Raw genomic sequence first — 27,965 nt, forward strand, 5'->3', positions numbered from 1 at the left:
GAATAGGAAGCCAGGTTAGGAAAATTCCTATCTTGAAAACTTCTCCTGGTAAAGATCACACTGATCGACGACCTGATTCAGTATTGCATAAATCCCGATCTTAATAAATTTTCATTATACTATATTTTTATATTCTCAATTTTAATTATATTACTAGCTCATTATCATTCTTCATCCTAGTAAGCTTTAATTTAAATTAATTGACAAGGGATAATCTTAATCCATTACAGGATTATTACATACTATTTATCTACAGTTACGGTACTGTTCTAGCTTGAAGCGAGAATATATTTTTGGCCTAGGTGACTAGCTAGGCAACTAGAATGTCAGCTAGGGAATATTCCAGTTGAAAAGCATGTAGTTTACTAATGCACTAACTAGACGTACGTAGACTACTCACTAGGTAGACACTTTATTATTGTAAACACGTAAATGACATGTAATGTCAACATGTAAAACATGTATAATGACAGAACTCCAAATCAAACCGATGAAAAATCAAATCGGTGAGATTTGGAGTCACACTGTGGCTCTGTATAATAAGTCTTTAAGAACAAGATACAGAAATCATTCTTATTTCTAAGTTACAACTTCCTGTGGTGTGCCTGCTATTACAATCTCATGATGACATTTCAAGCTGGAAAAGGATGATTTATTGTGGTCATTGTTACGGTCAATTGATGCCACATAGGGCATTGAAGCCCCCATCCCCCATCGCATTCACATCGTAATCACTTCTGCTTCACTTCCGGTTATTGTTCGATTATTCGGTACCTTTGGTGTGGGAGAAGTATTGGAGCCTTTAGAATCATTTAAGAATAAAATTATAGAAACTATGCGCAAGAGTTCACTGGAATGATATCCGTTTATTCGTATAGTACAATATTCCAAATTCCTTGACAAATATGAGTTGATATAACCTATCAATATCCACTAATATATAATGATACAATCATATATGAATTTTTTCACACAATTTTTTTCAAAATTTATTTTTATATATTTTATTTCTTGGTAATTAATTCAAGAATAGCCCTAACGAATAAGTTAATATTCATACGAGTATTCCCTGTAAAAGATTGAATACAGGTTTGTTCATAAAGCAAATCTGGATAAAGTTGTTTAACGTTAATAGTACGCATATTTTCTGTAAACTGTTTTTCGGAAAGTCAATTTCTCATGGTTGGTTTTAATCTTTGGGTGGTGATATTTATATCTGTGAACTCTTGTACAAAGTGGTAGAAATATATAGAATTGAAAATATTGAAATCATTATCAATGATAAAAATCAATATTATTATATTAAATTCATTGCATTAATAATTCCGTAAATTATTTTTTATGATTATTGTGAATAATGTCCCACATCTGCAATAATCCATTTTGAACATTTTATCCATTTCATTATCCTTTAATTCATTTTTATTATTATTGCGGAAGGTGTCCCACATAAACCCATATAAAAATGCAAAAATATGCCTATAAAACACAATTTAACATAATTTACCCATTTGTAGGCTTAAAGAACAAGAATTTCCCAAATTAGTTCTGAAATCGACATTCTATTGGTGCTCTACTGGTGTTTTCTTGACTTCTATAGCCTTTCAAAAATGACTTTGTTGAAGTGATTGAAATTTTGTTCATGCGTCCAGTTCAGTACTCATGTTATATAATATAATGTACGTGCTCTAAAATTTCCACAAACCTATGTTCGTAGTCCATGTTTTCGAATGTTGCCTCAAATGTAGCTGTGATCTTTATATTTTTTTAAACGACCAACCATTCATAATGCGTTCAATGAGCTACAACTGTAGGTTTCGAAATTGATTTAAATGCATTATTCCTAGTGGAAGCTTTTTTAATGGATGACCAGTTTAACGGTTTAAGAGTTGATTTAAATAGATTATTGCTAGTGAAGCATGAGTTTCTTTGAACTAAACAACCATAAAATTCTTGAATTATGCTGTGTTAAAGGCATGTAAAATAGTAACAAAGTATTGTAGCTTTTTCTTGTTGATAGATTTACTATCTCTTTAGTTGTAGCTAATTAACTACCAAGTAGTTAAACCATCCGTTTTTTACAGAGACAAAAATAACTGAGAATTTTTCCAATTCTGGACAACACTTTAAGAGAAAACAGCTGGACAGTGGATGATTTATTGAGTTTCTGGCTCTGTTCCAATGCCCTGTCATTTTCTCATTAATTTGTAGACGTTTTAAAAGTGACGTGGCAATATTATGTAGATGGTTTTCTTTCTTCTTCTCAGTTCTTCGTTTTCTTTTTCCCCTTCCTTCATCATACTTCTGTATTTACTTTCTTTTGTTTTTATTCCTTCTTCTTCACAACTACTTCTCTTCCAACTGCTTTATCTTCTCCCTTCTATTTCTCTTTCGCTACTATTGTCACTATTTTCTCTTATTTTTCTTAATTTGAGTTTAACATTCTCTATGAACAGATGGAAATTACAGAGATGCTACAATTATTCAAATGCTAATGAATTTACAATCATTATTCAACGAAAATCCAAATTAAATGCTGTAATTCACCCCGAAGACTTCTGCTACTACAAAAATATTGACAACAGGGTAAACAGTTAGATGTAAACTTGATGAGCGCTACTATTCAAAAGTTATTTGTCCTATTTGTACTATTCAAATGTTATAGAATTTCCATCTAGTTGTTGTCAATATACCCTGTTGTCAATATCTGCAGTAGCAGAAGTCTTCGGGGTGAATTACAGCACTTAATTTAGATTTTCGTTGAATAATAATTATTAACTCTCTATGATTTTTTATAAAATTTTTATTTCTCCATCCTGTACATTCTTTTCCTCTTCTGTGTGAATCTTTTATTATCATTCCTACAGTATTGTATTTCCCTAGTGTACTATAATATTATGTCCTCTCCTCCTCTTTTCTAATATATTATACACATTCATGTTCTTGTTTATTTCCTAAGTTTGTTTCCCTCATGCCTCCAATTACATTAATTTTCCATTTACTCTCATTCCTTAATTTTCGTTTTGTATTTTTCTTTCTTATTCACACTCCTAATCGTGTTTCCTTTTATCATTCCTCTTCCGTTATCAGCATTATTTCAATTTCTATCGCCCTTCTTCTGATCTACTTCTTTCTCCATCGTAAATTTATTTTCTGTTTTTCTCAGCCTTAACATATTGATGGTATTATCCCTTTCTTCCATATTTGAAATGTGTTCCAAGTGTAGAATTCTAATGTGCCCTGATGATCGTGACCTCTAAAAATAGCAAGAAACATTTAATTACTGTACAAACTTCAAGAATCTTCATCAGATGGCAGATCTTCAAGCAGCCTTCAACAGAAATAGAACGCCAAGTATAGAGCACTTGATTTATATTGAAAACATTGGAGTGCGTTCAACTTCCTCTTGATGGACTTACGCAAGCGTTCATAAGGAATGTGTGACGGAGAGAATAAACAGAATTGGGTCAGTGATGGAGCAAAGTGGCGCGAGTAAACAAACCAGGCTCGTTATAAGTCATAGTAAACTGACTTCTGGCTTCTCATCCACCCACCGGCTGTAAACTCTGTTGCATTTCAGTTGAAATCCTCTGCCAAGATTTAGCTGCCAACCATTCAATTTATATACCCAAATTGCCAAATTCTTAGTTACCGGTACTGTTATAGACTAAACAATTTTCATCATTATCGGTATATTATCCCATCATTAACTTATATTATCCCATCATCAACTTATATTTTCAGTTATTCTCTACAACTACGATATCATTTATATTCGCAATCCTATCATGCCACATCTCTATAATATCAAAACATATCACATCATCATACGAGCTCATATCCTCTATCAACTCTAGTGTACTCAGTTATTCTGGTAAATGTGTTTTATATACCAGGGTTACCCAGAATAACGGGAACTTTTAAAAACGCCATAAAATATTTGTGGGAAGGGTAAAAATGATTTTATTCAAACTAATGTGAAGTTCGAGGCTTGCCATTAAGGAATTATTAATAACATTCATCACTTTTTGACAATTACTCCATTTAAATGGCTTCCTCCTGAACAAATACATTGTTCAAATCTGTGTTGACGATTCCTCATTGATCGCTGTGATTGATATTTGGGATATCGCGGATTTCATTTTGAATTTGTTTTAATTTTGAATTTATTCGAAATTATTGATCAAATTGTAAGCGAAATCCACATTGCACGGCAGTTAATGGCAACTGTGCGAGTAAGTATTGTTTGGTAACCGTGTAATCTCACGATTAGGTTGCGTTTCCTGGTCCCATGGATCTGTCCACCTGTGATTTTCTGTTTGTGGAGTTTATCTCGAATCAAAAGTTTTCAAAACTTGACTAATAACTGTGGTTGAATTATAACAGACAATTCAGAATGAAATTAACAATAACCCAACTGAGATGTTGCAGCAATTGTTCAGGAATCTCAACACAGATTTCAAGAGTGTATTCGTGCAGGAGGAAGCCATCTTAATGAAGTAACTGTCAAAAAGCTATATATGTTATCAATAATTCTGAAATTGCTAGTCTTGAACTTTACATTAGTTCAAATAAAATCATTTTTTCCCTTCCCACTTTTATTTTATGGTGTTTTTAAAAGTTGTCGTTATTCTGGGTCACCTGGTATTTGATTATTGGTTCATGTATAAGTCCCACTATAATCCGAACTTTTAAATCAGGATGAAGGTCGATTTGGAATAAGATTTTTCTCATATCTGAATTCTCGATTTCCACCAATATTTAATCATTGAAATTGTTATTCTTCTATCTTTGTTACTGTATTCAAGAATAGAATTTTACGTACTATTATCACTTTTTCCTTGTAATTTCATTCTCTATTTGGAACTATGAAAGTAATAGAACTTTGAAAAGTCTACATTTAGTTCAATTTTTTGAGTCAAATTATTTCAACTATTTGGTCAGTAACAAGTTGAAATACGTCAGATATAGAAACATTGAAATACGTTTTTCAAATTTCTCAAAACGTTACATAAATAAATCCCAGTCATTAAGGAATATTATTAAATAAGATGCAAGACGGACTTTTTAGTTCTAATGAGTGTATCTGTACCATGAGTTGATTGTACTGTACTTCAACCTGTTCATCGTAGACTTGATGATCGATCTAAAAAAATATTCAGGAATGTTTTTGATTACTATTATCCAAACTCATACTTTCTATCTTACTCGAACAGTATTTACAAAATTGGGTCGATCAACAAAAGCAAGTAGGCCTAAACAATAGGCCGGTTCATAAATAGGTATTCAAATACAGCGTGAGTCCTCTTCCGGGTCATTTACACCTTTTTCATTCATACTGTTGGTTGTTTGGTTGTAACCTTCTTTCATTCACTACATTGTTAGAAAACAACCGCTAGTGATGCGACAATTTTCATAAAACATTGAAACGTGGGACATGGAAGAAGCATGGTCTTCCGTTCATGTTTTTGTATGTTGTATAAGAATAAAAAGAGAGATTTGATGTGGAAGGAGAATACTGAAAATTGTTGTTATAAGAGAAAGAGTGGAAGAAAACTGAAAGGATTGAAAGATAAATGAGATGAATGATATAAATAAGATAAATTATTAATATAAATTACTATTTTTCATTGTGAAATATCCTTTGTTAATGATTTCTCAGAGATGAAAATTTGTATGAGTGAATAGTTGAATTTGAATTAGACTTATGAGTGAGAGAGATGGATAGAATCAATGAGATTGTGAACGAGAGTTAAGGAATGTGGAAACAAGAGAGAGAGAGAGAGAGAGAGAGAGAGAGAGAAATATAGGAAGGGTGGTTGTGGAAGGCTAAAGAAGAAAAAATATTTCCTATTGTGTAGTGTCTTTGTTCATTTTCTGCAGGGAGAAAAATTTGCATGAGATAGAAAGTGTGACCCGCGATGAAGAAAGGGAATGATAGATTGTAAGAGAGAGAAAATAGGGAAAAACTTGTGAGGAGGAATGAACTACGAAAAAAGGTGAAAGAGAGAGAAGGAGAAACTCTTGTTTGACAGTAACGAATTGGAAGGGTCTCGTGTTTAGTAGGGTCACGTGTCACTGTTGAATTCAAAACTTATTTCGGTGCTGAATCAATTAATCTCCTTATTCAATATTCACGTGACTGCCACTGACAATGTTGTCAATTATTCAGTGGTTGGACTGTGGTCTCCTGGAAGGGGTCACTCCTAAAAAACAGACAAGTTAGCAATTTGTTTTTGGGACAGTTTTTCAATTAGTTATTTCGCAATACAATTTCCACATTTTTTTACCACTCACGTGAGCTAAGGCTTGTATGTGTCGTAACGAGAAGCATTATGGTGGTACTATTATTTGAATCAGTATTAAAAATTAAAACATTTAGAGGCTTTCTAAAACATTTACAGCTTCAGGTCAAAACATTTATTATGGTTGGAATGGATTATTTTTAGAAATGAATCATGGAATAAAACAACTTGGAGTTATCACAACTACTTATTAATTTGGGGAGTCCGATCTCACTAGATGTCAAATTATCAATCGATATTAGCTTAATAATAAGGAACTAAATAGGAAATATAAAATCAATTTTGGGTTGTTTCACTATTATGAATTTTAATCTCAAATGAGCCAATCTCAATAATATGGAACAGGAGAATGAGGCAAATGATTGGTAGTTGACTAATCTTTCCTGGTGGAAGGCTGTCATTGGCAGACAAATCCGGTTGTAGTATGAGTGAGTGTTTCCTCAAGATGGGCGTGTCTTGTATCGGCCAATGACAACATTTCAGCATGACAGATCAGCCATATATCAGTCATACCGTAACAAGCATTTACTGTTCATATTCTGCTTCTACATGTTCAAGATTGAAAATCACTAGAAATAATTGATCGGCTAATGATGGTCCAAAAACTAAAATTATTTTCTAATCTTCTCAATTGATGAGTCTTTGGTACAATATCAAGGGTTTATTCATAATGGACTAGCCGTCAGGCTCGCTTCGCTCGCCATATCCGTCTAGCCAGGGGGCTCCGACCCTGGACCCTCGACTGGATCGTCCAAGAATAAGATCAGCAGGCTCGCTTCGCTCGCCTGCATTTTTCATTCGAGCATTTTTATCATATGTTAGGACGATCCAGTCGGGGGTCCAGACTAAACGTCTGGCTAAACGGATATGGCGAGCGAAGCGAGCCTGACAGCTAGTAATATAATATTCCCAGGATTATAAGAATATTCTCTGATTGAAGTAGCAGTGCCCAATCAATTTTTCCGCGATATAGTATATTTCGCACCTAGAGCAGAAACTGAGATTTTTCCGGCTCGAAATCGGTTTTCAAGTCCGAGGCCATAGGCCGAGGACTAGAAAAGATTGAGACCCGGAAAAACATTTTTGCCCATGGTGCAAACGATATTTTTTCGCCACACTACAGGTATTGCTGACAAAATAAATAAAGAATACAAAATAAAAAAAACTTGTTATCATACCTATCTCTTGATTTTAGTGGTAGAAGATTTGCAGTCAGGATTTCAGATTCTTTTAAAATTTCACTTGGAAAGTCACGGGCGTCATCATCTTCAAGCATTTTTGAAAATTTGGAATGTGCTAATCAACAATAAATAATTGAATAAAAAAGGTTGTGAAGCGAATGCTGAATTAGTTTGATTCGAGACTCGAACTGAAATCATGGCGACTTTGTTGAAGAAAGTGGACACTCGTCCGATCTAGCGGATGACTTATTAGCTACAGACTTTCATGTTAGCGGCTAGAAAGAGTACGTTTTACGGTCTAGGACGGAAAGAACCCCTTTTTCTGATGTCAGACGAGAGTCGTCTGCAAACAAGGTATTTCATATCTATAGGGACTGGAAAACAGCTGCTTTCTGTGCAGTGTGGCGAAAAATGCATTTCAATCTTCAACTTGGTGCCAACCTAACAAAGTCAACTGAACTTAATGCCAACCTGACAAAATTATTAATTTTGTTACCAGTTAACAACTGTTTCGAAGAGGTACTCTCTCTTTCTAGATTATAGTTCTATATTAACATATGGTATGGACATTTTTCAATTTATAATTAAGAGAATAAGAAGAATATACATGCTAAAAGACGAACTTTAAACCCTTAAAAACCACCCTTAGAGTTAAAATATTGCCAAAAGATTTCTTAGTGCGCCTCTAAAGGGCCAACTGAACATACCTACCAAATTTGAACGTTTTTGGTCCGGTAGAATTTTAGTTCTGCGAGTGAGTGAGTGAGTCAGTCAGTCAGTCAGTCAGTGAGTGAGTGCCATTTTGCTTTTATATAAATAGATAATCTGTCTCAATATTGCTTGTATAACTACAAAAAACTATATAAATGTACAGTATTTTCCAAACCACCAGGAGAGGGTTTGAGAGCTAATTATTGACTCAGTGGAGCTACTTTCAAGAAGACACCATTCCAACAGAAGTACTGAGAGTACGTTATAGCATAGAGAAAATAGAGCACATCTTATCTCTATCTTTTCTATATGGCTATAAAAAATAGTTATCTTATCTAAGCAACACGACATCTCGTTAACCACTGAGTCAATGAAAAAATCACTTGCAGATAAGAAAATCAAATCCGTTCTTCCTTATTTCTCCTGAATTGTAGAATGAATTACTATCGTATTATTGAAAGTACAGAGGCGATTCGATGAAATAAATAATCGAAAACTGGATACCCTATGATTCTACTTTACGAAAATCGTAAAATGCCATATAGCAAAGTTCTTTATTCATTGTGAAATTTTATAATTCAATCAGACATGTCATTCATTCGATGAACCACAAATCAGGAAAATCATTCAATTTTAATAATGCTGTATTCATCCAGTATTTAAGGGGGAATTCTTTTCTTCCAAATGACCATTTAGAGATTATCGATACTTCTTAAATATCCAAGTACTTGTGAAGCTGAGAATGACGTCAGGCGTGAGGCATTATTCACATGAATAGATTCAAGCATCTCTTCAGTGAGTCTCAAGCTGGTTGACTGCTACCCTGAGGCCATCTTACTCAATATTCAACCCCTAATCTTAAACCCCGGACTTGATGGGGTAGAACTCCAAGGACAAACCATTGCCAATTATTGTTCTCACTGCAGTACATTCTTTCTCTCTTGCCCTACCCTCTTCTTTCCATTATTGTCATCTTCCTCTCTCCCTTTCCATACATTATCCTTCTTCTCCTTTTCCATCAGTTTCCTCTGCACTAATCATTTTTTGACATCTTTCCACTTTTCTTAAACTTACTCCTCATTCTTCTGCTTACATTACCAATCTACGTTCACTCTCATATTTTTTAACACTCATTTACTTTATTTTTCAATTCTCATTTCTCTTGTATTTGCTCCCCTCTCTTCCGTTTCCTTCTCTTTTCTTCTCGTCACTTTTCTATGTTATCCCTCTCTCCAGCTGTCTTATACTTTCCTACTTCATCTTCATGCTCATACATAATTTCTTCTTTTCTTCCATTCCCTTTCTACTACCTCAATTATTCCTACTTTTCTTCTGTCTTCTGCATTACCATTTCCCTTTATCTTCTTCTCGACCATTTCTTAGCCCTCCTTTTTGATCTTGGCTTCTTCAACTCCTTCTCCTCCCACATTTTCTTCCACACTTTATCGTCCACCTTATTCTTTTTCTTTCTCACCTCCTCCTAGTTTTTCTTTTTCATCTTCTCTCACCCCTGCTTCACATATAAACTCCAACTCTATCACCATATCCACATCCTTCTACATCTTCTCATACTCTTCAACCACCATCTATTTCTTCTTCACTTTCTTCTTCTCCTAATTCTCACCCCAAATCATCACCTTCCTTTCTTCTCCAGTTCCTTCTCCTCCTTCTACTACTCCTTTCACTCCTCCTTTTCCTGCTCCTTTATCTGCTTCTCCTCCTCTCCCCTCTTCCTCTTGTACTACCTTTTCCTCCTCCAACTGGGTCTTCATAGTCCTCTCGTCATGCCTAATCTGAGTACCGCATGCCGCATCTTATTGTAGTCTTATGTTTCCTCCCTCGATTCCGATTTCGAATTCAGATCCAATTCAAAGATGGTGTTCCCCTCCAAGTTGTCCCTGATTCATCGCATTATTGCGCCCTTGCTGGCAAACGTCGACAAAATAGAAAATTAGACTTTATGAGGTGATAAAACTCAAACACGCCGCTTCTTCCTGAAAAGCAAAAACTAATATTGAATAATGGATTGATAGTAAAAAAGATGGAATGATGAATAAAGAGTGGAAGTGATAAAACTAACAACACACTATATCTTTCTAATAAGTTGGAAAAATATAATAGAAATGGATACCGTAGAAAAATAGCGAAATAAAAAAGAACAAAATTTAACAGAAACGAATATTGTAATTTCACATTCTATTATTTGTTTGTAGATATTAATTATTTGGCTTATGTTATGTCAGAAAATGAAATATCCTTATAAGTGTCTGAATATAAATGAAATCAGGGACTACAGGTAATTCAACTATGATGATTAATTCATTGGATATCAATCTAACTCATTACTCGAAATAGATACTAAGATTACTGTTAGCATGCTATGATAAGTGGTCTCCAAGAATAAGTGGGAGTAGAGTGACAATGAAGTAGATTAACATGATTTTCAACGATGTTATATAATTATTTGTTAATTGATATTTCTATTTATTTATCAGATGAACTATCCTAGACTATCCTAAGCGAGCAATTTCTGTATTTTTATATCTGGTTATATTCATATCTGGTTATTTATGTTCAACGGATCTCGAAAACGGCTCTAACAATTTCACGAAATTTGGAACATAGTAGGTTTATGATATAAAAATTCGATTGCACTATGTGTCATCCCTGGGAAAACTTGCTGAAGGACATTAAAAGGATAATTCATCCTTGGAAGAACACAATGTCTGTATAATAATCTCGTCGTCTGTCGATAACAGAAGATGCGTGTGCCTGTGTGGGAGATCAGCTGTGTAATCATTCAATCAGCTTACCGTATCTCGCGAGAAATATTACCTAGAGATTTTATCAAAATAATCAATTTGTTGACATGACATGGTTTATCACTCTAAATTAGAGTATATCATGATATTCAAAGTTAATCATTATTTTACAGTTTTGAGTGATTAAAGAGTGTTATTTTGTTATTCAATTTGGTTTGTATAAACAATCTTAATTATAACTATTCTGTTTTTAAATATTTTGACTCAAAATTGGACCTGAATTCAAGCGTATGAAAAATAACCTACTTTTTGGACCATTATAGTGTATAAATCAAAATTCGGGGAAGAAACAGTTTTGGGCTGTGCCTGTTTGTCCTTCCCCAATCATTTTGAAGAATTGTGTTCTGTTTATCAATAAATAAATAGGTAACGAGCGAAGCTCGGTGCCCCGATATTCCTATTATAGGAATTTCTGTATTTCTGCAAGAAATTTCTGTATTTTTATGTCTGGCTATTCATATTTATATTTGATTTATGTTCAACGGATCTCGAAAACGGCTCTAACGATTTTCACGAAATTTGGAACATAGTTGACCGAGCGAAGTGAGGTCTAAGATTCAAGTCGACGGTTTGACATTTCTCTTATTTAATTTTTTTAATGTTTATATGTTCATTTGTTGCGCATTTAAGGCGAAACGAGGTAATATATTTTCATGAAATTTGACAGGTATGTTCCTTTTTAAATTGCACGTCGACGTATATGCAATGTTTTAGGAAATTTTGCATTTCAAGGATAATATAAAAGGAAAAAGGAGCCCCCTTCATACGCCAAAATTGGAGTAAAAATATAGAATTATTCATCATAAATTAGCTGTTTAGTGGACTATAATACTACCCTTTCAAAAACATCGAACATCTTGAAAATGTATCTCTCCATCAACGTTAGTAGACAGTTGACTATAATAATACTAACCGTTCAAAAACATCAAACATCTTGAAAATGTATCTTTTCATCAACGTTGAAACGTTGTAACGAGCTCACACTCACATTCCGAGACGACACGTCACGGTACGATAGGACAGAAACCTCTATGTTTATTTAGGATTTTTTCTAGAGATTTTAAATTGATAAATTATTCATTAATTTTTGAGAAAACCACAACAGGTCAATGTAACTTACTGAGCGCGAGGTCTACTGTTCACAGAACTACTAGTAGGTTTATGATATAAAAATTCGATTGCACTAGGTCTCATCCTTGGGAAAACTCGCTGAACGACATTAAAAGGATAATTCATCCTTGGCTGAAACAGCTGAGACTTTCGTCGTCTGTGGATAGTAAAAAAGTGAGTGAGCGAGTGAGTATGTGAAAAATCAAAATATCGCATCACCGAAATTCATAAGATGACGTATAGCCAGCTGTAAAATATTAACATGATCATTTTAGAGAATTGTGTTCTGTTTATCAATAAATAAAAATAACGAGCGAAGCTCGGTGCCCCGATATTTCACATTATGATTGATCGGTCATTAGAAACTATCCATCTCTATTCGAGGAATAATTCAAAACTGTAATATGTCTGAATGTCTGTCGCATGGAAACATAATAGCGATTATCATGTTCATTATAGTTGTTTAACTCTTTTGGAGAATAAAAAAATATTTGTGAAATTCGAGCTATCAAGTGGAATTGTTTGAGTAACTTAGTCATAATTGTTTCAATGTGTGTAAGCTTTAAAGAAAATACAATCTCATGGATTAATGAAGATGAGAATCCAAATAAAATATCATCAGTAGGCGTTTCAAGTGATGTGAGAGTGTAGAAGTCTAGAAGTGTTGTAATTTCGAGATAAACCCAACAGAATCTAATCTACTTGTGTACCGCAAATAATGGAGAAAAGGGCAAACAGAAAGATGAGCTTAGGTAAGGGTTATTCTGAGTGCTACTAGGGAAGACTCCTCTCACAGGCTGTGAACATCATTCAGATATTTTATAGCTGGAAATGAGAATCGCCCTGAGGGGACCTGAGACTTTGATCTGGCGTTTATTCAACAAAGTAGTTGATCAAGAAAACTAGTCAGCTAGTTGAATAAACTGGTTTTAAACTGGAATTTAATTGTTTTAAGATTTCATGAACTAAATTACCCATATTGTGCATTGTCTATCAAGTCGTCTCTTCAATCTATGATGTGATTTTAGCGTTAAAAATAAATCAGTGTGATACATAATTTGACACGAAAAATTGAGGGATATCATTTATATAGCTTAAAAATATGAATACAGTATTCCTGTAATATAGTAGAACTTCAACTACTATTCTAATGGCTTCCACAGATGGAAATCAATTCATCAAACAATATGATACGGTAGGCAAATATTCCGGCAATAATGCAAAAAGACAAAATTTCTGAAATAAGGCGATAATGCAAAAAGCATACTATTTTTAAGAGGTAAGGTTGATGATGAAAAATATATATCATTTTCTGAGATTCATTAATGGAGGATTATATTAGCTATTTAATCAAGAATATTATATCACAAGTTGTGGGAGAAGTATGTGATTCATTGAGTTGGATTGAAGACTTTTTGATTCAGCATCCAATTTGAAAAGTAAAATCTTTTTCTGAATAAGCAACCCACCATATCAACTGGTTAATCTACTAGTTTTTTAAATCAGTTACGTTTCGTTAATGGTTGAAACGTCAACGAGCCATCTGTTAGTCCCCTCTGCAGCATTGCCACTGCCTTGCACCCTCGCACATTCATTACTGAGAAATACGTCCGTTTAGATTCAGCCTGATGGCCAAGACTTTGTACTTATTGAGGGGGATTTGATGTTTCTCATTCACTCTACATCCGGATTGCAGTCTTTCCAGTAGTGATAGGATTGAACTTTTATTCTGTTAAGAGAAAACATTTGTGAATGGTTAATCTGAATTTGTATTATTCGCAGTTGTCAGCAGAAACAGCTATCATTTTCACAAATTTCACAGAATGATCATTCAGAATTCCAAGTTTTCAGATGTTATGTATTTCCTATCCTGTATGTGTATAATCCAATTCTCCCCTGTATTATTGATAACACAAGTTCTTAAATTTTTGAAATTCAAAATAGTGATTTCATTCAATAAATGTGATAATATTGAGGAGATGAAAACATTCAACTCATAAAATGAATGTGAATTATTTCATTAATACATCTTGACTAGTATTTTGCTAGTTTTGTGTTTTACAGTCAATTTGAGTAGGCTAACACTTACTTTTAAAATGTTTCTAAATGTATTTTAATTTTACATATTCGTTCAACTCATCTTATTTTATGTATTTCATTGTATTCCAAGAACGTTTGCCTGAGCAATTATTTCTAATTATTATAATATTATTCTTCATTATTTTCAGGTGTACAGCATGCACCCACTCCAGAACACAGTGTTTGAAAACAGCACATGATGCCCGGAGAAATGCCTGGGGTCAGGTGGGGTCACTGGTGACCCTCAAATGAGATTGTGGTGGGGTCGGTGGTTACCGATTCCCCAATCCTCCTCCTTACCCTCTAATGGCGGCTGTCTGGTCCCTCTAATGGCTGCCTGACTCCCCAAAGGGCTGCATGATCCCTCTATTGGCCGCCTGCTCTCTCCAATGACCGCCTACTACCTCTAATGGCCACCCGATTCCCTCTAATGGCCGCCTGATTCCCTCCAATGGCCGCCTGATTCCCACCAATGGCTGCCTGATCCCTCCAATGGCTGTCTGCTCCCTCTGATGACCGCCTACTCCCTCTAATGGCTGCCACAGTTGCAGCATGCCGTCGCCCCACCACTCTGTTGATGGGAGGGGGCACCCCGCCACCAGTCCCTCCACGTGACAAGTGCAATTCGGCTGCCACCCTCACGCACACACTCACGCAGGATGATGACACCGTCTCAGAGCTGGACGAGTCTGAGATCAAACGCCAATTACTCAACGATGTGAGTAACAAAAATGAATAAAATAGAATGAAAATATTTAATTATTCTGATGCATAGTGTAGTATTACCACTCAATAAAGAATGTAAACAGAATGCATTCTATAGATAAATCAATTATCATTCTGTACTGAATAAAGTGTATTATTACACTTGAAAATGGTAGCAAATATTTTATCAAATGTGCTGATAAATAGCATCAACTAGAGAGAATTCAATACTTGGAATGAATAATACTTTGAAAGAATAAGACGTTGATATTGTCAATACCACTTTTATTTATTGGAAAATTAATTCATATTATAGAACCAGGTTTCAAAAAATAAATGAATAAAAGTGGTATTGACAATATCAACGTCTTATTCTTTCAATTATGGAGAAATACCACAACATCTCATACCAGACAATCAAATTATATGAATAATACCTTGTGTGATTGCAGGATGAAGCTGGGCTCCTACATAATAATTATCTTTATCAGTGTATACATATCCTAAACTAGTAAGCATATAAATCCCATGAGCTCTAATAGGACTATTTCCACTCAAACATTTGACAAAACGAGTATGAATGGTCCTTTTAGAACTCAGTGTAGTAATATTTCCAATAATGTACGAAACACGTTCCCTGAAACTAACATGTATCAGTTATATCATGATAATATCAATGATTTTTGCTGATATCAAGGATTAAATCAGTGAATGAATCTAGCGATAATAGTAAATACTGCTCCTAAGGAAAGAACTTCGTGAAAATGAGCTACTATATAATAAGTATCGGGTTAGATCAATTATAGGCGCAATTAATTTCATTTCAACAATTAAATTTACAAATTATTGAGAAATGATAAGAATAGTCTACAGGTATTGAAGGTTGAGTGGTAGAGAGGATTTTAAAGTCCTAACAATGAAGGATCTAAGTTTGAAATTATTAAAAATGATAAGAATAGCCTACAAGTATTCAAGGTCAAGTGGTAAATAGGCTTTGAAAGTTCTAACAATTAAGTATCTAAGTTTTAAATTTTTAGAAATTATAAGAATAGTCTCTTATTGATAATGATAACAAGTATTCGAGGTGGAGTGGTAAATAGGATTATATAAAAGTCTCAATAACTCCACCAAATAAAGAATTCCCCATTTCATTTCATGTACCTGCCGGTAGGCCTATACATGAGGCCAAACTCTCATGCTATGAATATTGATTGAATATTGATTGAATTTGATTGAATATTGAGATAAGAGCAAAGGTTTTAAAAGCAAATATGAATTGATGTCACTAGTTTGATTGGAATATTATTAGAGATTAATACTTCTGATCAGCTTAATAGTAGGCCAATTGAATTCCATTGTAGTCCCTATTTTGATGCTATTAGTCGATATGGCAATGAAGAACATCCAATGAAATTCAATACTCTATGTGGTATTAATAAGGTCTATGAATTGATTGTGACCAATTTAAAACATCTTTATAATGTACCGTAAGTACAGTACTAGTAGTTTAAGAGGTACAATGAAAAAATAGAAAATATTCAATAGATATGTCTCCATTTCAATTTTTCAAAACTGAACATCAATAGACCTAAAACACTGGAAAATATGAATCTCCTCAAGTTGAATTAAAATTTGAAAATTGAGTCCCTTGAATGAACTGGAGATGGAATGATGTCAGATGATTAGAATGTTCAGATTTGTATGATATTAACTTGAATAATGCTACTTTTTTGAAATTGAAATTTATTCACCTCACAGACATGTTTAACAATAATATAATCATACAATAGATCATGACGGGAAAAAGTCATACTACTTATTTATTTTCAAGTTTTTCTAATTCTTCGACTTTTCTGAGAAATTTTTCATTTTTGAATACTTTGTGACTTTTGACAATGAGTTTATTATAGGCTATAGATTTATTTGTTCATATAATTATTATGAATTCCCTAAACAAAAAAATTATTATGGTACTCACCAAAATCAAAAAACCATCAACCCAAATAATGATTTGTGTAATTCTTTTTTTTCAGAAATGGCGTCAACTATTTGACAAGGTGAGAACAATAATTCAATCATCTATCACAAATTTGATTCAAGGTATAGAAAATTAGGTGTGGTGTATTGATTCAAGATTCAAGGTTAGTATTTGATAGAAAACGAACCTATATATTATAACAGAGTATTATTTCCTCTCAATATGTGTTGATCTGTTTCGAAAAGTTTAAGACAAAATTGCTTGCTGATATTAAAAATAATTTCGATAATTAAGACACCTCGGTGTCTAGGTGTGTAGACCCGTAAAAATATTTCAAGTTCATGGATTCATGAAAATTTCATATTATATATGAATATGAAATTTTCACAATGAATAAGCGAAAGTTGTATATAACATTTCTACTACAATATAGCAATTTGGAAATTTTAGGGAATTTACAATCCAAACGTGTGGGTTCCTTGCACAGTCAATATTCTTATATCTTGATTCCTCTAAGTTTGTGAGAGTGGGCCAACATGTTTGATGTTGAGTGTTGAATATCATTGAAACATGTGCATTGTGTAAGAAGCCTTCATGATGCTTGTGAAGGGTGCACAGTGCAGGTGTATTGTAACCCTATACTGAAATTCTATATCAGGTGCAAGATAATATATGCACTTCAAGATGTTTTGAGTCAAGAAGCCATTGAAGATTGAAGTTTATTATTGCATTACAACTTTTTTCAATATACATTTTCATCGTTGAGCTATAAGTTATACAGTCACTAAGTTATAAAATTATCTAGATTATTTTTCTCCAATAATATTGCAATATTTTGTTTCAGAGGTGAGAAATATTAGTAGCTCGTGTAAGTTACTGAATTTATAGCTCTAAAATTTCTCTTTTTTTCTACAAAGTTCCCATGTTTTAGATCTCACAAAAATAATTAGGCCTATAGGCTAATATTATGGAGTAGCCTATTTGTTATTTTGTTAACATGATTATTATGCATTGTTTATTAAAGAATGAATTTGAAGTATTTGTTGCCAGATTTGAAGTATATAAATCATTAATAAAGATACTTTCACACAATATTATGAAAATGATCATTGCAGGCCTAGAGAAATATCCAAATTTAGGAAAACTTTCACTGTCACATTCCAAGCAAAACGTAATTTGGGCAAGTGTACTGGAATATTCCACGGAAGCATCATTGAATACAAGGAAGACACTCTTATTCTAATGAGAAGGGAAACTTTTGATGAGGAGCAGGAAGCACTACTCATCCCAAAAACATGAGACGTGCTCCAAATTTTAAGCAGGGAAGAATCTTATTCATCCCCTCACAAGAAAAATATTTACATTGTTTTCCATGATGTATAATAATTTATGCAATCATATCGCTACTTACATAAAAATGACACAGTATCTGAGTCATACTGCACTTCAATATTCTAAATTTATTGTTTCAAGTACTCTTATTATTATCCTTTTGGTGAATGAATAATACACTGAGATTTTATTTTTTTAGATAGATATTTATAATATGCCGATGCCTCTTTCCATATCATGAATAATAACTGTCTGTAATATTATTAACAGTGTAGGCTAGTAATCATTTTAAATATACTGTTCCAATATTGCAGTCAGTGTTAAGTCCTAAGTGAAATCGAATATGATATAACTTTATGAGATACATTTTATTATAGTCGTCCTGCAGGCCTATTTGAAAAGTATTCTGTATGATGCAAGACATTTTGAAATGTATACTCATTTTTTTCCATAGCCTATCTAGGTCTATCCTATTATAAACAATTATATTGTTAATTTTGAATGGATGAATGAATTGATTTATTTGCCAAAAACATAATACAGAAAATAGATATGCAACTGCACTAGACTAAAGTACATGCATGAAAATTCAGGAAATGCTCATTTATTTAATGAGAAATTATGGCTTTAAACGATACCAACACTAAAGAATATTGGAGATAATAAATTATCTAATTAAACAATAATAATTATCCAATAATAAAGATGTATTTATTATCCTATCAACAGTAAAACAATGGTCTATGATGAATATTATTTTGCTACGAGTACTGAATGTGGGGCAAAGCACCGTCAAAGATTAGTGCGTGCTATGTGAGTCGTAAAATCAGCTTAAAATTAATCATAGTAAGGTAATAACTATTAATGTATTATTTTAATACATTCATTGATTTACAGTTCGAAATATCTGTGAGCACAAAGGAAATTAAATTAATTTAGCTATGTAGAGTACTTGAATAACTTATTTCAATCCTTTTGGTTTGGATTTTGATTATTTCCGAAATGAAATATTCTTATCAGAAGGATATCAAGCTTATAATAAAAGGCTAACTTGCTTGTTTGTTAAATTTTATTATTATTACATATATCTATTATTATTACCTAAGTAATAAGTAATATGAATAAAATTTATGCACCAAAATTGAATAAAAAGTTGGAAAATATCCACAATAAATAGAATAACGTAAATAACTAGTCCTCACTATTTTAAAAACAATACCTACAACAATAAATTGTGGTAAAATACTTACAATATGAATAGCTCGTTCATCATTGTTATGATTTATATCATCAATATGGTATAATATATTATTTCAATTCCTTTTCCATTATCAGAAAGATCTAGATTCGATTTTTATCAATATCTTCGAGAATCTCAGATGAAAACTCTGGTTAGAGTCCAGTCCAGGAAAGGTTATAGAGGGAAAAGTTGGGTAGACAATTTTTGACCCCGCAGTTCTGTTTAGGGTGATAAGGAGGTAAACATATCAAAAGTCTCCACCCCTACCCCCTGTGCTAAGTGGGTGGGGGTGGTTTAAGGGTACCATTTTTTGGTTTCTCGCATAAACTCAAGAACTATGTATCCTAAGGACTTAACTGTCATATAACAAATTAAAGCTCACATAATTTCCTACAATATTCATTCCACAACTTTTTTCATATCTCCCATAGTTTTTGAGATACGCTCTTGAAGGTGTGATATTTTTGAAAAAACACGTTTGCCACAATTTTTTTTATATTTTTGCTCTTATAACTTTTTAAAAATCGACGGAAAAAATCCATGCTGATTATGAACTTATGGAACATTAAATTCTCTTCAATTTTATATATCATTTCATACATTTACGAATTTCCCTACACCTTTTGCAGCAGCTCTAGTGTTGAGTGTGAAATCTCCATTTTTGCAACAATAGACCAATAATAATTGACAAAGGAATTTGGAGGAATGATTTAAACATAATTTTTGACTTTGCAGCTTTGTAGAGACTAGTTAGGAGGAGAAAATATCAAAAGTTCCCATTCCCAACTCATGTGCTAAGGGGATGAGGGTGGTTTAAAAGTTGCATTTTTCAGCGTTTTGCTTCGACGCTCATATCTTGAGAACAATGCATTCATCCGACATAACTATCAATTCAAAAATGAAGCTTGATAAATTTTCTAAACTTTTTGTTCAGTGGAATTTTGTGATATTCCCAACAGTTCCCGAGATATTCGCTCTTGAAGATGTGTAATTATTGTTAAAATAATAGTTTTTTATCCAATGTTTTGCTCTTTCAGGGATTATAACTCTCAAACAATGCATAATAATAACTGATGCTTATCGTAGGTTTGTAGAACATTGAATTCTCTTTGAAATGATGTATTATTTCACTATTCCAAATTTTTCCTTTCATTGTTATAGCAGCTTCAATTGAAGAGCGGGTATCTCGAAAAGTAGAGGAGATATGAAAAAAGTTGTGAATTGAATATTGTAGGAAATTATGTGATCTTTAATTTGTTATATGATAGTTAAGTCCTTAGGATACATAGTTTTTGAGTTTTATGCGAGAAACCAAGAAATGGTACCTCTAAACCAACCCAACCCCCTCAAGCACGTTGGGTAGGGCTGGGGACAGTTGATATGTTTACCTCCTCACTACCCTAAACAGAACTGCGGGGTCAAAAATGGTTGTCTTCCAAACATTTCCCTCTATACCCTTTTTTGAGGATTCATTGCCTGGACTATTAATCCTCAAATGTATGTTAGTCGAGCAATGTTGAAGTTCAAATGCTGGCGCCGATTCTTGTCGAAGTTCTTTTCTTTGCCGCTAGGTCGCAGTTGCATGGCAATTTCGATCCTGGGTTTGTTTCACTACAGCTCCAACAATGGATTCAAATGTTCGGCTAGTTCTACCTTTAATTACACTTCAATTTACACTTTTTAGACAAAGTAATTAATATTATCTAAGAAACAAAGTTCTTTTTAATAGTTGACATTGTTTCGCTGACTTATTACTCCTCAAGTAAAATAATCAACTGTACCAAATGCAGGTAACATTTTTTACTTTGAAAAGGTACACCATAATGATTGTTCTAAACTCTGAAAGAGGTTAGCCTTATAACCTACTTATTTTTAGTTCAGATAATAGAATTTTTGTGGATTTTGGATAGATAATACTGTTCTGATGATGTTAATAATTATATAAATAATGAAAATATGTTTTGTGTTGTATTAACTGTAGTACTGTGGTAGATGGAAAGAGTAATAACTAGAATTTAGGATAGCCTATTTCAATAATATTGTTAGCCTATTCCATTTACTGTAGGCTAGATATTTTTTAACTTTTCATTTTATTTTTAAGCACAATTCTGTTTTATTCCATGTAAGGATCATGATCCTCTTAAATAGCCTATATTTCATTTTCAGATAGTCAAGATAAAGTGATTTGCAGTTCTCTCTGCCTACATTTCAATCACATCAAGGTGTCTTATAACTTGTCATATTTTTATGTATTATGATGACGTGATGGATTTATTTTGTTCCTAATAATTGATAAATTACGGTACATAAACTTTTACAACCTCATAATTTTTTCAATCTCCATTCCTTCTTATTTTTAAGTTCTGGTCGCTTCAATTCAAATTGATGACTGTTTATCAAATAATATTAGGTACTTACACTTTGGTGAATTTTACTGTATCCTATCAATTTTTATTTTAATTCAATTCTAATAGGTCTACATATTGCTCATGGCATGGCTGTTGGTAGGCCTAACTTCAATTGCCTCATGATCGTTAATTATTATTAAACCTTTTTTTTCTAAATTTGACAGGATTATTCATCTATTCACTAGAACATACAATCTAATCAATGATTGCAAAAGGAACAACAGTGATTCTTTAAACAAAAGTAACTGATTAAAAAAGTAATTCTACCCTTCTGGGAACTATCCCAGAGTTGTTCCTCTACCGAATATTGATGGTTTAAAAATTTAAACTATTGCTGTTAAAAGATTTTACTTTTATCACAAACAATATAGCGACCCCATGTTATTGATATGATACAGTAGTCATCAATGATATTCAATTACCATTTTATCAATTTTATGAAATCGTGAACCTTAAGTAATGTAAATTTTATCAAACCCTCAAAGTTCACTCAACTTAGTGCATGCCTAGTGTAAAAACTGCCAGCTCTAATATTTTTCAAATATTATATTTTATGAAATTGAATTTTTTGTAGACTATTTAATTTCAAACTTTTCAATGAATGTGACGTACCGTACTCGACAATTCAAAATCGAAGAATATTTGTTATTTTTTTAATTCAGTATGAACTACAAAAAAAATTAAAATTATCGAATTTCTTCTATTAGTTCTATGATTACAATCACGAATAATCTATTCTCTTCTTGGATGGTTACATATGTACATCATGATGATGGTCATTACATCCATTCCTACATAATTGAAATATTTTGAATAAAATTAAGTCAATTCAGTAGCAATCAAACTAATAAAGATATTTTATTTCTATTTATTATGATTTGTTTTGCAGTATGATCCAGAGGGCTTCGGTGAGATACCTTGGGATGACTTTGTTGAAGTTTTGAAAACACCGGACTTTGTGAGTGAAGTCACTCCCAACAAGCTGGAGCTGTTGGTGGAAAGGTCGCAAGATAGAAGGACCACTGCTATCACTTTTCAGGATTTCGTCAATGTGGTAAGTCATTCTACCATATTCCTGATTATTATCACCATCTACTACAATTTTTACTCTCCTTGCTCTATTACCATAGGTAAGGAAAGTATTGCTTTCCAAACAAATTAAAGGTACCCTAATTTTATATTTTCTATACGTTTCATTACTTTCCTTCCCCTATTACCATAGGTAAGGGGAGATTGCTTTCCGAAAAAATCAAAGTACCCCAATTTCTAAATTTCTATACGTTTCAAGGTCCCCTGAGTCCAAAAAAGTGGTTTTTGGGTATTGGTCTGTATGTGTACTTGTGTATGAGTGTACTTGCGTCTATGTACACGATACCTCATCTCCCAATTAACGGAATGACTTGAAATTTGGAACTTAAGTTCCTTACAATATAAGGATCCGACACGAACAATTACGATCAAATTCAATTGAAGATAGCGGCAAAAATGGAGAAAATGTTGTCAAAAACAAGGTTTTTTGCGATTTTCTCGAAAACGTCTCCAACGATTCTGATTGAATTTATACCTAAAATAGTCATTGATAAGCTCTATCAACTGCCACAAGTCTCATATCTGTAAAAAATTCAGGAGCTCCGCCCCATCTATGCAAAGTTTGATTTTAGATTCCCAATTATCAGGCTTCAGATACAATTTCAACAAAAAATTTCGAGTGGAAAAGATTTACCATTTAAATCTCTACAATTAATACAATTTCAACAAAAAATTTCGAGTGGAAAAGATTTACCATTGAAATCTCTACAATTAATGTTCAGTAGCATTTTCACCTAAAATTGAAAATAAGCTCGAAATTCGAGAAAATGAGATTATCAAATTGCAAACTGTTGGCAACTGTTGATTCTATTAAATGATTCACTATGAAGAGATAGCAGACCTCGTATGTCTCCAGCGTTATTGTCCTGTCACCAGCTGGCTCAGATCTTTGTTTATAAGTAGACTTGAGATGCGCGTGAGCACTAGCGTCAGGTGATCAATTCTCATAACGGCAAGGAAAGTTGTGTGAGTGTGACACACCAGATTTTTGATACTTTATATTCAATTTAATGGGTAGGCTACACTTCATAAATCCTGACAATGAATATGGTATTTAGTTTTTGTGTTATCATAGGAGAAGGATAATATTCTTCAATATAAATTATAAATTTTTGAATATAAAATTTCCTCATTAGGTACTCTATGGTTCAGTAGAACTTTTTTAACTCAGACTATCTGGGACCAGAGCTGATCCAAGTTAACAAAAATCCGGTGAAACCATATGATTGGGAGAACATACTAGAAATGGAAGTACTTATAAAAATAAATCAATACCTCATCATAAAGTGATTTTACAATGTACCATAATTACATGAAGATAATTTTAAATCTAGACAATACATACAGCATGGACTAAAAGAGTACTTTGGCTGTATTTTATTTATTTATTTATTACATACCATGTGAAGAGATAAATTGCCAGCCATGTTGGGCGACATTCTTATGTGGTGCAGTATTTTTGATATATACTGGAGCGGTTGCTAAAATCCCTATTTTGCAAATAAATTTGCAAAAGGTTAAGGCCGTCCGGCTCGCAAATATACTGGGTTCAGACCACAGCTCTAGCTCAGTAGTAGATGCATGAATATTCCAAATATAATGAATCACCATGGGGTTCAATGACCGGTGATCAATAGTTCTTACCGCTGCTTCCGTGAAGTTATGGAAGAATACCAATAAGGAAGTCAAAAAGATAGTTGGTGACTGATTATCAGTAACCATTTATTCAATCGAGAATAATGAAAATCAACTATGGTTTTTCTAGTTGATTCTTAAAACGCTTGTCATGAATACAGGTATGCACCAATTTACCCTTTTGAAATTCCTTGAAACTCACAACGCCAGTTCTTGAAGTTCTCTGGATCCTTATATAATATACTGTAGACTTATTAATATAATTATCAGTAAGATTTTTTTGGCTGAATAATGTGACTATCATCAAAGGATGACAAGTAATAAATGCTCTGAATAAGATCAATATTAATTGATTCACTGATTTGATATGCTGCAGAAGAATACTGCTTGGTACCAAGACAGCTCAAACTGTATATCACGAGATGAATTAGGAAATAATAAAAACTTCTAAGATCTTGTATGCTGACATAAAACATAAAATATATTCCCATAAAATAATATATATAAAATATTCTTACATCTATAATTTTTTTCAAATAAGTACATTTTCTAATATTTGAATAATTATCACAAGGTTTATTAGCATTCACAATATTGTGAGCTGTAAAAATATATATGTATATTTAATACTGATACGTGGACTTCAAGTCAGTTTAGAACTCTACACCTTAGAACCTGTTCGGTCTGTAGATTTAACAGGACATACTTTGATCAATGAACAAAATAATAATTAATAAAAATAACAATTTAATATCTCAGGGTTTATGAGTTCGTGCCATGCATGGAAATAAGCTTCCTACATGTATCAATAAATTCATAAAAGAGTTTTTTATAACTTATATGATAGTAGTCGACATGTTGCAAATTTCTTAAACTTGAATAAATTTATATAGCGCTTTGATCAATTCCCAAATTCACTGATAAAGGCCTTATTATTAAATGAGCTCATTTAAGACAAATTTTGCACACTCACTATAATGATTTTCTTGAAGTTCTCGTAGAATAATTAATTATCTTCGATAACTAATTAGGCAGGTCCTTTTTGTCTCCGCTGGTCTTGTGTATGGTCCAGATTTCTTATAAATTTCTATCAGTATTAAAAATATATTTATGGGAATAAGTTACAATCAAGAACTCTTTAGCAACACTGAGTTCACAAATAATCAACAGTAATTACATATACTTGACATTTAAAAGGGGATTGGCTTGATGCTTTAAAAATTAAGTGGAAAAGAGGCCCTATTCTCTATGTGCTCCTCACAGGTCGAGATCACAAGCCAGAGAGAATGATTTTCAGAAAAATTTCATCTCTTCCTTTAATGATTTATAAGCTTTCTTCAGATTGGCTTTCTAATCTTAGTAAGACGTGATGTAATTGGTTACTTAAGATTCAGGGTTTCTCCAACTTAGTTATACAAAGATAAATAAAAGTTTCTAAATAAATAAATTAAGTAATAGTCTGAGAGTATCCCAATAAATAAATCTCGATATATAATGCTATAATACGATATACATTTAATTTTTTATATGAGTTTTGTGTACTCTTGGTTTTCATACTTTTTTAGATTTCAATAAATACTCGTGTAACAATAATAGTTGTCCTTATCCATTTATATAAACCTTCCCTAGTATATAATATATATATATTTGATAAGTAAAAAATATAATTCAATTCGTAATAGTTGATTGAGCAATCAGCTGATTTGTTAGGTATCGATTCAATAAACTGTCGATTGATCCTAGATCGATTGATGTATTAAATCAAAACAAAGGATTCTAACCTCAAATTGTACATGCAATCTTTTATTTTTTATAATCTGCCAATAATAAACAAGCCGCTTTATAATTTTTATTTACTGCCAAAGAATTCTCATTATTGTTTAATTACAATTTTGCATGGTTCTCTTATCACTTCAGATAATATGATTATTCTTTATCATAAATAACATTCGATTTTACTTAAGTGGTACCTTGACTAGGCTATCTATTCTTTCCATTTTACAATTCTATTAAAGCTCAGTTGTTTTATTTCAAAAGTATTTTATGGTGCTACAACACCATGTCACAACCACAATCACAATATCAAATTATTAATAATTGGAAGAAAATCAACAGGATAAACCCAAAACTGTTTCTCTTCCCAATTTTGATAAAAATAGTCCAAATGAGGTTATAAAAACTTTTTTATAAGGTCACAAATATTTACAGTCCAAATATACATTATACATTATGTAATGTAAAGAATTCTAACATACTCAATTCTTATTTTCAACATATTGATGTAGGCTAGCCCTACGTGGATTTATCATGTGAGCATGGTTGCCAAGATGACTGTTTTAGCAACAAACGTTTACAAGTGAATAACTAGTTAGAGTTTATGAAGAATTTTATGAGATACGTTCTAAGATGATGTTTTATTTTATTTTTATCTTGTTCATAAATTTTAAACTTTTAATGAATAAAGTGTTAATTACAAGAGCACATTTACAACATTGGTGTCAGAAGTGGGATTTAATCATTAAAAAATAATTGTGCTAAAAGTTTGTTACACAAAGAAAGCTTTACATGAAAACAAGAGCAAAATCAAAAAGGAAGATGGAAGCACTCAACGAGATGGTAAATTCGATAAAAGAAGGTATGCTAGAATGTGTATCTAATATGGGACAAAATTTTCAACAGGAAATCAAGGAAAGTTTTAAAACCGTTTGAGATTATTTATTTTAGTGTTGATGGCGAAAAAGAAAAGATGCTAGATGACTTTTAGAAGACAAATCATGGCCATTGGTTTGCTCTAGACTTTGACAAGCCTATTAGGTTGGCTCTGAGATATATTTATAACATTGTTAGTGTGCCACAAGTTATAGTGATTTACTCACAGGGGAATCTGATCACGTGGAAAGAGGCTTACAAGAGATTCAAGCGATTGGAGTCAATGTTCTTGTAACCTGGTCTGCCTGATTTAAACATTTTTTGGCTTTTAAAACAAGATTTTATCAATTTGATTTTTTTGTCTGATTAATGAAGAATGATTTCAATCAAAAAGACAAACTGGGAATTTATGTTTTGTCACACATAGGGTGTGGGCACAGGTCTGTGGGCCTAGGGTGTGCAGGTTACGACATACATTAGGGTATGCATAAGTGAGAAAATAAGGAGCAAGTGAGGGTGTCACTAGATTGAATGGGACTTCTCAGTCCTCAGCATGTAGCTGAGAGGAAGCACATCTGTACGGAACTGCAGAAGCATGGCTGTCTGGCGGGGAGGAAGCGTGGGTTGTTTGGTACTGCAGACATGGAGGTTTGGCAGGGAAGAAGTACGGCTGTCCGGAACTTCAGAAGCATGGCTGTCTGGCAGGGAGAAAGTGTCTGTC

The 27,965-nt window shown here is 32.8% G+C and overlaps 1 protein-coding gene across 1 annotated transcript in view; it reads left to right on the forward strand.

Annotated features, from left to right (window-relative positions):
* LOC111044541 (rhomboid-related protein 2) overlaps nucleotides 1–27,965 on the forward strand; it is a 127,756-nt gene that overhangs the window by 10,506 nt on the left and 89,285 nt on the right. The window contains 3 exon segments of the mRNA XM_039434205.1: nucleotides 14,358–14,926; nucleotides 16,947–16,970; nucleotides 22,761–22,925. Coding sequence (XP_039290139.1) covers nucleotides 14,741–14,926; nucleotides 16,947–16,970; nucleotides 22,761–22,925 — 375 coding nt within the window. The 5' untranslated portion in view covers nucleotides 14,358–14,740.

This window comes from Nilaparvata lugens, chromosome 8 (assembly GCF_014356525.2).
Source record: "Nilaparvata lugens isolate BPH chromosome 8, ASM1435652v1, whole genome shotgun sequence".
In the NCBI taxonomy this organism is placed as follows: domain Eukaryota; kingdom Metazoa; phylum Arthropoda; class Insecta; order Hemiptera; family Delphacidae; genus Nilaparvata; species Nilaparvata lugens.